Source organism: Vigna radiata, unplaced genomic scaffold, assembly GCF_000741045.1.
Source record: "Vigna radiata var. radiata cultivar VC1973A unplaced genomic scaffold, Vradiata_ver6 scaffold_95, whole genome shotgun sequence".
Lineage (NCBI taxonomy): Eukaryota > Viridiplantae > Streptophyta > Magnoliopsida > Fabales > Fabaceae > Vigna > Vigna radiata.
The window spans coordinates 334,402-350,113 of record NW_014543114.1 but is presented as its reverse complement, the minus strand read 5'-3'; the positions used below and the strand labels follow the sequence as shown (position 1 = coordinate 350,113).

Genomic DNA, 15,712 nt, shown 5'->3' with positions numbered 1-15,712 from the left:
TTGGTTTTCGTGGACCGTGCTTTATCATTTTATGGTTTTTCCGTAGTTTTCCAGAATAAACTATGGTGGCGACTCCAAACTCTTTCTCAAAATTGTTTCCTGTATGGATTGTCGTCCCGTCGCGATTCCGGTTGCNACACCACCCCAGACAAATGGGCAAGCTGAGATCTCCAACAGGGAGATTAAGAGGATTTTGGAGAAGATTGTCCAGCCCAACAGGAAGGATTGGAGCAATAGGTTGGACGATGCTCTTTGGGCCCATANGACTGCCTACAAAGGACCCATTGGGATGTCTCCCTATTGGGTTGTCTTTGGAAAGGCATGTCATTTACCAGTTGAGATTGAGCATCGGGCATATTGGGCTGTGAAGATTTGCAACTTCTCCATTGACCAAGCTGGAGAGGAAAGGAAGTTGCAACTGAATGAATTGGATGAGATCCGATTGGAGGCCTATGAGAATTCGAAGTTCTACAAAGAAAGGACCAAGAGGTTCCATGATAGTTCTATTGTTAGAAAGGACTTCGAGGTTGGCCAACAGGTTTTGTTGTATAACTCTAGGCTTGGCCTCATGGGTGGTAAGTTGAGATCAAAGTGGACTGGACCCTATGTTGTGACTAATGTTTATCCTTATGGTGCAGTAGAGATACAGGATCCATCTGCANCTACTAGCTTCAAGGTGAACGGGCATAGACTGAAGCCTTTCCTCAGCAATCCTTCTTTGTTGGATGCAGTGGTGGAGGAGACGTCTTTGGTCTACCCCACCTACCCTCCCATTTGACTCAGGGAGTTTCTTTTCTCCTTCCCTCCTCACTTTTATTGCACTTTGTCTGTATCTGATGATTGTTCTGATTGTTGATCTGTTGATTGTGACACACTGAGGACATTGTGTCGTTTAAATGTGGTCTATTAGGGGAGGTTGTTCTTTGTTTAAATTTCGTTTTCTAGTGAATTTTGTTGAGTCTTGTGTACAATTTTGCATGCTTTTTGTGAATTATGGACTGTGATTAGGTTGCTAGTTTCCCTTCACTGCATTGATACTCTGTTTTGTTGGACTCCTTGCTCTTCTTTGCTTGGAAGATAATCATGATGTTTGAGAGTTGGATTGATTGTGACCAATTACCTGTGTGAGATTTGAGCCATTTGATGATCTTTCTTGTGTGTGATATGTCTCTGGATTGCCTGCACATTTGCCTTGGCTTGACTCTGTTGATAATTCTTGATTCATGAGCATGTTTGAAAATGATAAAGGCATTTTGTTGATTGAGCCTCTCTAGCCAGATAGCNTACCCTNTTATGATCTCTTTGTTAGCCCCCTTGAGCCTATACTTCCCCCATTTCTTTGTTTTGAAGCTCATACAATAGCCTAAGTGAAAAACCATGATTACCTGAACCTTAAGGAATTTTGGAGCTTTGGAATTGTTTTGGGAATAAGTGTGGTCTCTTAGGAGTTGCAGATGAATTGGCTAGTGAGTCCTCTTCTTGCGGTGGCATTGTAAATATCATGTATCTTGTCTTTTGAATTGTATGTTGAATAGAAAAAGAAAAGAGACAAGATGGAAAATATATATATATATATATATATATATATATATATATATATATATACAGAAAAATGAGGAAAATTAAAAAAAAATTTGTGAATAATGGAGTCAAGAAGAGGATGGAATTAGAGGTTTTGGGTGTGTTTGAATGTGTTCACACTTGTTCCCCATTGCTCCTCTATTTCCTTTGGTTTGTAGCTTCTCATCCATATGATATCCTCCTGTGTCCTTGGCCCCATTACAACCATGATAAGACCTTTTGATTTGAACATGCATGTGTGCTTGAGTGTTGATATTAGAGGCTTGCCAAGTCTATTTGTGTTTGTTTTCTTGAGTGCATCGAGTGACATTGATTTACCTTAAACACTTGAGAGAAACACTAATTGTGTGCATCTGTGAGGCTCTGTTGCTCTTGATTCATCTCTTGAACTGATTGACTGTTTTCCATGTACTGAACTGTTTGGATGATTCTGTGAGTATCTGCTTTTATTGACTCAGTATGTGGAACTCTGCCTAAGCCTTTCACTGTCCAGGTTTTGTGAGAACTGTGCAACTTTGTGTTTGTCCTTATGAGTCTTCGTCGTCTGTTTGTTGAGTCTGTGTCACTTCCTGATGTCCTCTGTACTATTCCCTGTTTTGCGTCTTGATTTTGCCCAGGAGTGCAAAAGACTAAGTGTGGTCTATTTTGATGAATCAATATTTTACACCATTCACTTAGTTTTTCGCGCCTAATTGTGTTGATGAATTGTGCTTAATTCTTGGTTATTGTGTCATTTTCACCATTTGGGTTTAATTAGACCAATAATTCTGATTTTAATTAATTTGAATTAATTGAGCTTAATTATTCCTATTTTTATTTTTCAGGGAAATTTTGGAATCACACTGTGAGACTTTTGGAAGGGCACCAATTAAGTGAAGACTCTCCACAAAGACACTTTAGGATTAGTCAAATTTTAATTTACTAGATTAAGCTTTCTAAACTAAGTTTTGTAATAATTGGGCCAATTTTGTAGAGTAGACAAAAGCCCAATAGAAAAAATGACATGTCCCTAGGGTTTTGGGTGGACCCCACCCTAACTTTTAGTGACTCATTCTCAGACCTAGGGAGGTGAGCCGTCACTTTTGCATAGGTTTTCCAGATTTTGCTTTGAAACATTGCTTACACACTTGTCATGGTTTTTGATGGCTTGAATCAAAGGAAGAAGATTTTTCCATTTCTCTATTATTTTGCAAGGCTGATGTTTTTATTTTGAGCTTATTATTGTATGGCACGGTACAGTAATTGTTATGCTATCTTCACCTCATTTGCTTTTGGGAATGATAAAAAATCTGATTGAAGGGAAATACACGTTAGCTNGATTCAGCGTCTGGGGAATCTCATTTTCTTTGCTGCCTTGGGATGCGTCGTTGCTATGGGGATAGAACATTCAGCTTGTCTTTATTTTATTGAAGAAAATTTTACTGAAGAATGAAGGATTCACGTGCTGGCTGATTTCATTTTGAGTGCATCACTTTTCTTTTGGAAAAGCTAATTGTATATTGAGATGATGGGACATTATGGCAGCTGAAGGTTGGAACGTGTCTTTGCTGGAACAGATATGATACCCATTGTCCATTGGAGATAGCGTTTTATCTCTTCATTTGTGGGGCATATTTAAATTAATTTATTTATCATTTTGGGGCTGAAATAGTTTGCCAAGCTGCACCAGATTCCTTCAAGGCAACACGTGTTAGGTGGGGTTGCTTGCTATGATTGGGATGCATTGTTTAATTGCTTCAATTAAGGGCACGGTCAACTGCAGCAGAGAGTATAGGGTCTAAATGCTAGTTGGGCGGTACAACATATAGTTGGTAGCCTTTTCATTTTGATTTTAATTGTGTGAAGAAAAGGAAGTGATTGGACGTTTGGATGCAAGTAAAATTGATGGGTGTAGTTGGAAGNGTTATTTTTCAAGCAAAGAAAGTGCATGATTTGGTCACAGCTTGNTGCANCTACNACCACTTGGAATTGATTTGAAGTTTTATTTTACTTCTTTTTAATACTTTGAAGTTGGCGCTGACTTTAATTGGAGAAAGAAGCATGANTTGCCCTCATTTGATTTGGAGATGTGTCACGGCCTAGGAAATTGTTCTGGAATAATTTCGTTGCTTGCTTTTAGAGAGGTCGTGTCACACCCATTGCCATATCCTTCAGATGCAGCGACACACTTTCTCGGTTCAGAATTTTCATTAGCTTGCTTAAAAAAAAAAAGAAACAACTTTCTCTTGGGAAGCACACGGACAGTAGGAGGAAACGACACATAGACAATTGGATAGTTCATGTTAGGCATGCAACTGGCGTTGCATTTAATTGAAGAAGAAGCACACTCACGGGATTTTGCATCCAGGAAAGAGGAATATGAGTTAATTTTATTCATTTGGTAATGGCACGGACATTCATGGCAGGAAAGTTGGTACATTGTTAATTTCAATTTTAATTAAGCCTTGTTTCTAAATTTCTGCACATGCTCATTTTAATTATTAGCTATTGTTGCCCTTTTATTCCAAGTTGCACATGAATTTAATTTTGATTTAACAATTTTATTTTACTTGGGTAATTTGGATGATGTGGCTTGGTTATTTTTTTTATTGTTCAGTTTATTGTTTTCGTGCATTTTCATGTTTTTAATTATATTCAATTGCGTTTAATTTCCACTTTTAATTGCGTCATTTACATCAGGAAAAAAATCACTTTTCAAAACCCCCCCTTTTTTGTGTTAGATTTGACTCTGAACCGCAGTTGATCCTTGAGAGACGACCTAGGGGTCATTCCCTAGCATTATACTGCATTTCTAAATTGCAATCAAATTTGATTGGGCGGCAACACCCATCAATTACTCCACCACTCAGGATATCCGATGACTTGGAAATAGTTCTTAGCATCATGTCCTGCTTTCCCACAGTAAAAACAGACCATCCATTTGTCTTTTGTGTTTGTTCTTACTTTTGCTCTGTAACCTGCTTGTACCGCAAGACCCATGACTTCTCCTCTTTCTTCCTTCGATCTATTGATTGTTTTCACCTCTTTTTCTTGCACTATAATTACGTACACCCGATTTAACGATGGTAGAGAGTCGCCAACCAGAACATTAGAGCACGGCGTACCATAACTTGCATCATCCAAGCCCATCAAAAATTGGTGAACCCTTTCTTCTTCTCTTCGTTTTTCAAGTTTAGATGTAATATCACATTTGCATCCTCCACATGAACACCTTGGAATCTGCTCATAGTTTGCGAGTTCGTCCTAAAGTGTTTTTAATTTCCCATAGTAGGAAGCCATTTTCATCCCTTGTTGCTTGCAATCTACTAATTCCGCCTTTAACTACTAGATCCTCAGACCGTTTACTACCGAAAAACGATCTATGATATCCTCTCATACCTCCTTTACAGTTTCCGCATATGTCACGGTTGAACGCAAGGTAGGTTTCCTCCATCAAGGAAACCCCATTTTCTACGGGCACACAACGAAACTTTCATTGCTCGGGCCCATTCTTCATAATTTTCTCCCCGCAACTATACTTGTGTGATCACGTTACCCGGGTTGTCATTTGAGTTTAAATCATATTGAGATGTAGGTTTCTTGGAACCACCAATTTTAGGTTTTACGGTTTCCGTCATGTGGCTTTAGATACCATGTCAAACACTGATATTTTGGAATGTTCTGTTTTCTATTGAACAATTGTCTCATAATATATACAAAGATGTAATTATCTAAATCTCACATAACACTCCTAGAATCCCCTTATCACAGCTCCTACTTTCCCATGATAGTATAGTCAAATATATACTTTCCAAATCGACCAACTTAATCTTTGCCGATGATTGGAAACATACAAGGATAAATATAGTGATAATATATACCACATTATTGAAGAAATGAATAGAAATAGTCTGAGTTGATACAAATGACAAAATAAATTATTTGTGCTTTTCCTCTAAGATACAATAATCGATCAGATCGATTGAATGCTGTGAAAGATTTCTGAGATGAAAACTAATGTCTTAAAAGATAATATAAAGCAAAGATTGAAATGTGTTGATGTGTTTGTTGTGTTTTTTCCATGCAAACAACTGATACTTATAGATAGAAGAGAGAGATTTAGGAACCAATTATACTAAATCTGATTTGAAAATAAAATAATTTGTAATAAATAAAATAAATGTAAAAAATCGTTTATGAATAGATATCATTTACCTCTAAAATTAATATTGCATAAAAACATTAGTAGGATTTTATTTTAATTATATATTTTTTAAATTATATTAAATATTCCCAACACTACATACCTAGACTATGTCGGTTTCACATAATAAGATTAACAAGGCTAATCAAGGATTAAGTAACACAAAATGTAAACAATTCAGAGAATCTAAAGATTGGATTAAAGAAATGAAACTCAAAATATTAAATAATTACAATAAATGTCATTTAATTAAAATCTGTCAAGAGGGTTTAAGGGAATCCTGAAAGAATAGCATAGTTTATTTATTAGAAAGTGATGTGACTGGTTAAAAAGAAAAATAGAGTTTTGAATGGAAATAAAAATCCTAAAAGCATGGCACCAAAAATTCCACTATATCTATCAAGTGGCTTTAGTATATAGGTATAAGTATAGATCTGATTTTATTATTTTAAGTTCCAATTGTTACATGAATCCTTCAAGAATCTGGAATGTCATATTCTAGTTTCCAATTTTTCAATTTTATTAATTGACTTTTTGAAAATCATAATTAGAAAATATCATACTTTAAAATGACACAATTATAATACTTAAATGACCTAAATATCAGAATTAAAATTACACATAAACTAAATTAATAAATAATAAACTAAAATCCAATAGTTGCAATACTTTAAAAAAAACAAATGAAACTTTAATTCTAACTAATTAAAATAATACAAATTTAACTACAATTTTTTTTCTGTGTTTACATTGCATGATGTGAGTGAGAAACTAGAACTTCCCAAAAAGTACAATGGAGGAACCCATTGGTACCAAGAATCCAATTATTTATTAGGTTTTTTCTAACAGAAAGAGAATAACAGCATCCCACATGCCACGTGGTCCCCATTCAATTTACTCATCCCGATTTTCATCCCTCCGATGCATGCAGATCCAACGGTTCCGAACCTTCCACGATCACTCACAGCAGCCTTTGATTACACGAATTCGACATGGTTCACGTTACTCCACGATTACCCTTTCTACACCGTCAGATCTTGAAAGATCCAACGGCCACAGTCGCGTTTAGAATCGCAGAACATGGCAGCGGGAACAAGAGCTGAAGTAAGAGAGAGAGAGAGAGAGTTGGGTTGGTGGAGGTTTTCAAGGAGATGGAACGAAGTGGTGGGATGGTAACTGGGTCGCATGAAAGGAATGAACTTGTTAGAGTTAGACACCGTTCCGATAGTGGGGTTCGTTCTTCTGGCTCTGTTTCGACATTTTTTTTTCGTTGGACTTTTCTGAAGACCATGTTTCCTGTTTTTCTTTTTGGGTCTGGGAGTTTTGTTCTTTCGGTGTGTGCGGCTGACTTCATAGTTTGAGTTTTTATGCTTGCAATGCAAATGGGTCATGCAAGTTTTGTTCTTTCTTGAGAGTGTGTTTGAGTGCCTTGTTTTTCTTCTTCTCCTTGCATGGAGGTTTGGATTGGATTGCTTTTTGCATTTTTTTGGTCGGTCAGCTAAACATTGTTTCGTGGTGTTGGTAGGATGGTTGGATCTTGATGTATTTGATTGCTGCTGTGATTCCCCATTGGTGGTGGTGTTTAGGAGTTGAATTTGAATTTGTAATTTGCATGTAGTGTGTGGTTTTGAATCAACATCTGGCAGGTGGTAATTGAGAAGTTTTTTCTTTGAAATAGTACTGCCTAATCTCTTGGATGATGAGGCCATTGGCACTTGAAAGAATTTTGATTGCAGGTTGCAGTCTGGTGTTGGTAATGAAAAATGTTTTTTAACTGTAATTAATTGTCTGATCCTGATCATACAAAAGATTTTAAGGCAAATTCATTCAAAAATCTTGTCGTGGTGGAATCTTGTTTGTGTCCTTCTAAACTCGTATGGATGGGGCTTGTTGCTTTTGCATATCATCTTGCAAGAGATTGATCCGCATAGACTTAAATTTTTGTCATGTAATTCTAAATTCTGACTTGTATAATTTCTATGTTCTGCAGTCTAAACCCTTGAAGAATTTAAATGGTCAGATTTGTCAAATATGTGGTGATACCATTGGATTAACGGCTACTGGTGATGTCTTTGTTGCTTGTCATGAGTGTGGCTTCCCACTTTGTCATTCTTGTTACGAGTATGAGCTGAAAAATGTGAGCCAATCTTGTCCCCAGTGCAAGACTAGATTCACAAGTCAGCAAGGTTAGCCTGTGCATAAATGCTTTTTGTTTTTGGTCTTTCCCACATCAGAATTTACAATGAACAAGATGAATATGGATATCAGAGGGTGCTGGAGTGGAGGGTGATGATGATGAAGAAGACGATGCTGATGATCTAGATAATGAGATCAACTATGGCCAAGGAAACAATTCTAAGGCAGGGATACAATGGGAAGAACAAGAAGATGCTGACTTCTCTTCATCTTCTGGACATGATTCTCAAATACCAAATCCCCATATAGCAAACGGGCAACCGGTAAAGTATTTACCTGATTTTGTCATTTCTCAACTGGGGTTAAATCACAAATGTAGCAGCAAAAATGTGTGAACTTGCACACGCACCATTGGTTGAAGTTATACATACTCAGACTCAATTACTCGAAGTTGGACATGCTTGAGTAGAGTTTGAAAATTATGAAAACCTCGAAGATATACTCTTATGTTTTTCACTTTTAATGTTGTGATATGCTTAGTTATATACTAGAGCGTAAATTTTATTTCTAGCATGTAATTATGTATTTATCACTTGTGTAGCTTGGCTTGTTTAGATATAGATGAGTATGCTACTAATTTTGTTTGAGCTTTGTAATTATTTACTGTAACAAGTGTTATGTATGTTATATTTCATAAAATAATGTATTTTACTTATAGACTTCATTGACATCATAGTTGGTACATCATTATGCAACAATGATACACTAAATACTAATACTAATATAAACTAATTGTTCTTTTATGGTTAGATGTCTGGTGATATTCCATGTGCTACTTCTGATGCTCAATCTATGCAAACTACATCAGGTCCTATGGCTACTACAAAGCAACCGGGTATGAAGTTAACCAGAACTGCTGTCAGCATATCACACACATTTTATGGCTATCTCAACTTTTTTGAATGAAAAATGTCTTTATATAACTGTTCCTATGAGTCTTAGATCTTACAAAGAACTCAAAATTCTTCAATTCCTTGAAATTTGTACAAGAGAAAATTTTCTTTATAAAAGCTGTGGACTTTTAATTTCGCAGAATACCTCTACTGTATGTGATTAAACTTTTTAAAATTAAATTACGAAACATCCTTTTTCAATATCTAGCATCTTGACTTATGAATTAATATAATATAGTTTTAGTTTTGTTATAAATGTTCTACTATATATAAGAGGCCTTTTTGTGTTGGTTTGTTCAGAAAAGGACTGGTATTGTATTTTACTTATTGTGTTGGTTTGTTAACAGACAAAAATGGTTATTGTGGGTTTGAACTTGTGAATTTGGCAAAATACAGGTCTTGAAAGTGATGAAGAGATAAGGAGAGTGCCGGAGATTGGAGGTGAAAGTGCTGGAACTGCAGCCTCTCGGCCGGAAGCTGGTTCAAATGCTGGTGCAGAACGTGCTCAGGGGACGGGAGAGGGTCAGAAGAAGAGAGGGAGAAGCCCAGCTGATAAAGAAAGCAAGCGGCTTAAGAGGTAGGTATACATATAACCTTTGTTCTGTCTAGCCTCTACTGAAACCTTTCTCCTAAGACTCACTGAGGGAATTTGAAATGGAAATAGGCTATTGAGGAACAGAGTTTCGGCCCAACAGGCGAGGGAGAGGAAGAAGGCTTACTTGATTGATTTGGAAACAAGAGTCAAAGACTTGGAGAAGAAGAATTCAGAGCTCAAGGAAAGACTTTCTACTTTGCAGAATGAGAACCAAATGCTTAGACAAGTATGCTAATTTTGCTTATTTTGTTAGCATGGCATCATCATTATAACTATATATACATGTCTCTAACTCATTACTTACTCTACCTATTTTTGACTTGTGTACTCTAAAATTTGTTTTATAAAGGAACAAAGGGGATATTCATGTTAGCTTATAGTTTATGAAACCATCAATATGAGTTTAGTCTTTCAATTTGATTGAACGAGTTTCTTCATAAAGTTTTATGAGAGAACAAAATAAGAAAAAAAATTAAACTGACTTTTCCATAAGATAATTAGTTTATGCATGAGCTAATTTATGCTTATGTAAAAGTCAGTTCCATGTTTTTGTGTACATTTTCTCGTCTAGAAATGTTTATGGAGAAGCTCATCCAAACATATCCTTTGGCTAGGATTTCATATGACATCAAAAAGGTTAAGAAAACCTCGAGTTATTGGATGAAGTGGAAGGAACTTGGTTCCTTTTATTCCTGTTTTATATGCGCATCGAAAAAATACCAAGGTTTCATAAGCTTGTTACTTCTCCTATGTGCTCACAGCAGACCACTTTTGGTACTTATTTACAAGAATACACTACAAAATTTGCATATTTTATCCCGATGCGTGTTAAAACTTGTCTTTAATGATAATCACAACAACCCAAGTGAGATTAGTAGTCTTTGGTTAGGAGAAATCTGTGGCATGCATTGCTGTCAGTTTTGTTTGGCTTTATCTTACTGAGTCATGTAATTGCTCTTTGTAGATATTGAAGAACACAACAGCAAGCAGGAGAGGGAGCAATAGTGGTACCAATAATGCTGAATGAACATAATGGCAAACGATGACAGAAAACTTATAGCTGGAGTAGATTTAGACGAGTATATTAGCAAGAAAAAGAGTATATTAGCGAGAAAGAGCAAAAAGAAGTAATTAAACATTAGTTTTAATGATTCTTTTCTAGGTTCTAGGTGTGCTTTTGGAATACAGTGAAGTAAAGGATGAACCTCAATACATGTTTTATCCTAAAATATTGTAATCTGATGTTCCACTATTTATGAGTAATGTAATTATCATACAAAAAATTTTAGTCTCCTTGTATTTTAAATAATCATCAAACTACTTGATTACTCATCATGGTTATGCACCATTTCGTGAGGAGGTTTATTAATCATTTGTCATATATATCTAATTAAATCTTTTATGAATTTGTTATAGAATAAATCATATTTCGAGATTATTGAAAGAATATATTGTTATTATTATAGTTGATGTAAAGTAATAATGTTACATTATCATAGAATAATTACAGTAATAATGTTATAATAAATAATTATAGGGATAAAATAGTAGAATTATAGATTCTCCCTCTTGTATATATCTCTCATATTTTATTCAAAATGAATGAGACGGATTTTTCTCTTATTTCTTCATTTTACATGGTATCAGGAGCATAAATGATCCTTTCCTCAATTTTTTTCTATCTTTATTCTCATGGCTAACTATTGGAATTTATGGAAATGAATCAAATTCCAATAGTTCTTATTCTCTCTATCATTCTGACCATCCTGGAATGGTTCTTGTTTCCAAATCTCTAGATGGAGACAACTATTCGACTTGGTGTAGAGCCATGGTCATCTTTTTGAATACAAAATCCAAATTGGGTTTTGTTGATGGAACTCTCACGACACCTTCTGTTGAGGCCAAAGCAAAAGAATATACCACATGGAAAAAATGCAATGACATGGATTTTTCATTAATTCTTAATTCTTTGACACCTGATATTGTAGATACTGTTATTTTCTATGACATTACTCATGAAGTTTGGGCAAATCTTCAAAATCATTTCTCTCAAAGCCACGTACCATGGATTTTTCAGATTGAGAGAGACATTGCTTGCTTGGCTCAAGATCAAACGACAGTTGCAGCCTATTACACAAAGTTAAAAAAATTATGGGAATAGTTAGGCTCCTATAGCAATGCAACCTGCACTTGTGGAGCTGACAGTAAAAGGCGCAAATTGATGCAATTTCTCATGGGTTTGAATGACTCTTATAGTGCTATTCGTGGCCAACTCCTTTTAATGAATCCATTGCCTGATGTTACACAAGCTTATTCTTCCATCATTTAAGAAGAAAAATAGAGACATTTGAACACCGCACGTGACACAATAGAAGCTTCAGCCATGGCTGTTAAAAAAAAATGAACCAGTAGCCCTTGTTGTTCGACGCAAACAAGGCTCTTCTTCTCGTCTTAATTTATCTAATCGTAAGCCGCTGCATTGTTCTCACTGTGATAGAGATCATCATACAAAAGACACATGCTGAAAGTTACATGGTTACCCTCCTAAACACCCAAAGCATGGAGCAACCAAGAATGCTTACTCTAAGCACAATGGGAGTAGTCAGTCTTTAGCTAATATTGTCACAACAACTCCAATGATGCAACAGATGTAGTCTGCAATGAATGGGTTAACTGAACTACAACTCCAACAAATGTTGTCTATTATACAGGGTAATGAATCATCTCAATCAGCTAATCCTAAGGCCAACAACGCTAATGTTTCTTCAGGTTTGTCACCACCCAAACTTATAATTGATAGTGGGGCAACCGATCACATTATTTCTTTACCAACCTTGCTTGTTAACAGTAAAGAAACCACTTCTTTACCACCAGTTGTTATGCCAAATGGTGACCAGGCCCTAATTATGTCTATTGGCACTCTACCTTTAAGCCCAATTTTTTATTTAAAAAATGTGCTTGGGGTGCCATCGTGCAAAGTAGATTTGATGTCGGTAAGTCGAGTCACACGTGATTTAAATTGTTTAGTAACTTTTTTTCCTTCTGGGTGTATTTTGCAGGATTTGATGACGAGGATAACAATTGGTTTGGGTAAACAACGAGGCGCACTCTATTACTTGGTTGCAATGACATCAAACAAGTCACAAACTCTCATTCAATCCATAACAGCCCATGTCACCAAGTCATCTCCTCCTTCAAACACTTCTACTACCTTATGGCATCGACGACTAGGACATCTATCTCCATCTAGATTAGACTTCATGGCTAAAATTTTGGTATCTGAGGGGGGTATTTTTTGAAAACTATAACGCAGCGGAATTAAAACTTAGAGTAAGCGGAAAAGCGTGTTCGGTCACTTTTAAAACGAAGTTGGTCCTTTTTCGCAAAATAATTTTCTTTCAGAAAATTAATNNAACAGTTTGAGTGCAGGCAAAAGTAACAAGTGNAGGGAAGAGAAAAATCACACAAATGATTTTTATACTGGTTCGAATCAAAAGATTCTACGTCCAGTTGTTAATCACTATAAAAGTGATTAACTATTTTCACTAAAAATATGGTTGTATAGATTACAAGATAATGAAATGAGTAAGGGATAGAAAACACCTTCCTTCGACAAACGAACCGGAAGANTGCAGTGAGTAACTTCCTTCGACAAACGAACTGGAAGTGCTTCCTTCGACACACGAACCGGAAGCAAACACTCTGCCAACTCGAAGAGAACCNCTCNNACTTTCGNCACANGAAACGCGAGCTTCTCCTATTCACGAGACCAGGCAGAGCATCTTGCCAACTCGAAGAGAACCGCTCCGACNATCGACACACGAAACGCGAGCTTCTCCTATTCACGAGACCAGGCAAGGGAACAGAACTAGCTTTTGAGAACTTCCTCAGACAAACTGTATTCTTCAAAAAACCTAAGTTTACAACGTTATTTTCTGAAGTTCTCAAAGCAGCTATTTATAAGCCCAGGGTTAGAAACTGAAAGGTCATCTCCCAATTGCCACAAATAATCGATTATTGTAAGTGATAATCGATTATTCAAGTCCGTTACAGGTTTTTCAAAAAGTGATAATCGATTATTCAAGTCCGTTACAGGTTTTTCAAAAAGTGATAATCGATTATATGAAGTGATAATCGATTATTCAAGTATGACTTGTGATAATCGATTATTGCTTCATGATAATCGATTATTCTAGTACAAAATGCAAGTGATAATCGATTATAGCTCTTCCATAATCGATTATTCAAGTTAAAAATACAAGGTTTAAGATTTTCCTACTACATCCAAATTCTACAAGTTGCTTTTTAAATAAATCTAATGTTCTCTTTAAATAAAACTTCTTGCAGCATCATCAAAACAATTCTTCAGGTTTTACCAATGCTCCTTATTGGTAACAATCTCTCCCTTTTTGATGATGATCAAAAATTCACTTTTAAAAGCAACTCTGGCTTACCTGCAATACGTAAGAGCTAACAGAAAACAAAGTTAGTCGTACCTGTATCAATTATTAATTTGTATTATACTTCTCCCCTTATATTATTCTTCTCCCCCTTTTTAATCATAAGCAAAAAGATTAAATTAAAAAGCTCCCCCTAAATATGATCTCCNCCTCAATTAAACAATGTATGCATAAAACAAGAGATCATGTTATTCATAAAAGAAAGGATTACATAGACACCATAAGGAGAAACATAAAAGACAGAAATATAACATAGAGATAAGAATAACAACCAATCAACAAAGCACTCAGACAAAAAAATCCTAATTCTAAAATTCAGGACTTGGGATCTCTCGGGTGGTTGAAGGTTGAGGTGATTTTCAATATTTCCTAGATGAACATCAATCTCAAGAATTTGATCAACCATATAACTTTCATGAGCTTGCTGCAATTCATAAATTTGATCAAAGTGAGGTTTCAGGACAGGACTCATATCTTCTAGTTATGATAAAAGTTCTCAATCAAAAGCTTCATCCCCTCTTTTAAAAAAAAATCATCTAAAGTTTATGCNCCCCATAAAATAGGTAAATTAAAAAGGATTTAAGTCCTTTAAAAGTACTCCCCCCTAAATGTAATAATCCCCTTTTGATAAAACAAACCAAAAAGATTTTTTTTAAAAAAAAGTTTTTTTTTCTTTTTTACGCTGATAATCGATTATTACTTTAAATAATCGATTATTTGTGTTCAAAATTGTCAAAATCTAAATTTTTAGGCCGAGATAATCGATTATGACCCTTTGGTAATCGATTATTGACGTTAATTTCCGAAAAACAGAGATTTGGACCAAATTTTCAACCTAAAACTCATATAACATTCATAAAATGTCCATATATCTAACAAACTTATATATCTCTCCCTCAAATAAGTACCATGTATCACAAGATCATGTCATAAGATGTCAAACAAAAGTTTTTCTTAAACTCAAAAACAGATTTTGAANAATATTTTAAGATCTGTTCAGTCCAAAACAATGAAGAGATGCTTACAAGCCAATTTAGATTTGTATTTGCAATTTCAAACAAGTTTCAATGATTCTTAGAAAATCAAATTCAGCTTTTAGCATACTCAATTTACCCATGAAATCAACAATCATTTATCAACCAATTAAGATGTTTATGATTCANCTACTAATTTATAAAGTACAATGAACGCAATAGTAGCTTCAATGAATATAATCACATCACAGCTGCTCCAAGTTTAACAGGAAAGCATTTTAATTAGCATAATTAGTTTAAAAAATTCGACAGGATAAATTAAAACTTTCCAAACAGCAATTGTGATTTATGCATTTTCATATCCCAACTGTTCCATCCCGTGAATCTAGCTACGCATATCAAAATAACATATATAAAAATTCAAACACAAGCTGATTCAAATTTTATCTTTCAACAATTTATAAACCAGATACTTTACATCAAAAGTATGCAAAACTTGATCAGTTCATTTACTGCATCCAAGTTTTCAATGAGTGTTATCATAGCTTATGCATTTGAATTTAAAAACAAATTTCCACAAAAACAGCTTTGAAACAGAATTGTCAATTTAATCATCAATCGTCTTAATCATCCAGAAATACAGATACAAACTATCAACTAGCTCATTCAAATTAATTTTTCATTGCTTTTGATGCTTGATAAAAAATTATACCAAGGCTAACTTTAAAGTACTCATGAAATTGACTACTGAGCCAGTTAAACACAGATTCAATTTGACAATTAACAGCAAAACACTAAAATACAATGCACATGACTAATCATAACAAAAA

The 15,712-nt window shown here is 35.2% G+C and overlaps 1 protein-coding gene and 1 pseudogene across 1 annotated transcript; both read left to right on the top strand.

The window, feature by feature from the left end:
* Positions 1–6,862: 6,862 nt before the first annotated feature.
* Positions 6,863–10,789, top strand: LOC106753020 (cellulose synthase A catalytic subunit 1 [UDP-forming]). Its single transcript, XM_014634801.2, has 7 exons — positions 6,863–6,996; positions 7,755–7,950; positions 8,033–8,223; positions 8,711–8,795; positions 9,250–9,430; positions 9,518–9,674; positions 10,413–10,789. Exons 1-7 carry the CDS (start codon positions 6,916–6,918, stop codon positions 10,473–10,475), a joined length of 954 nt encoding a protein of 317 aa, XP_014490287.1. The 5' UTR covers positions 6,863–6,915; the 3' UTR covers positions 10,476–10,789.
* A 425-nt stretch (positions 10,790–11,214) lies between these two features.
* LOC106753025 overlaps positions 11,215–15,712 on the top strand; it is a 10,864-nt pseudogene continuing 6,366 nt past the window's right edge.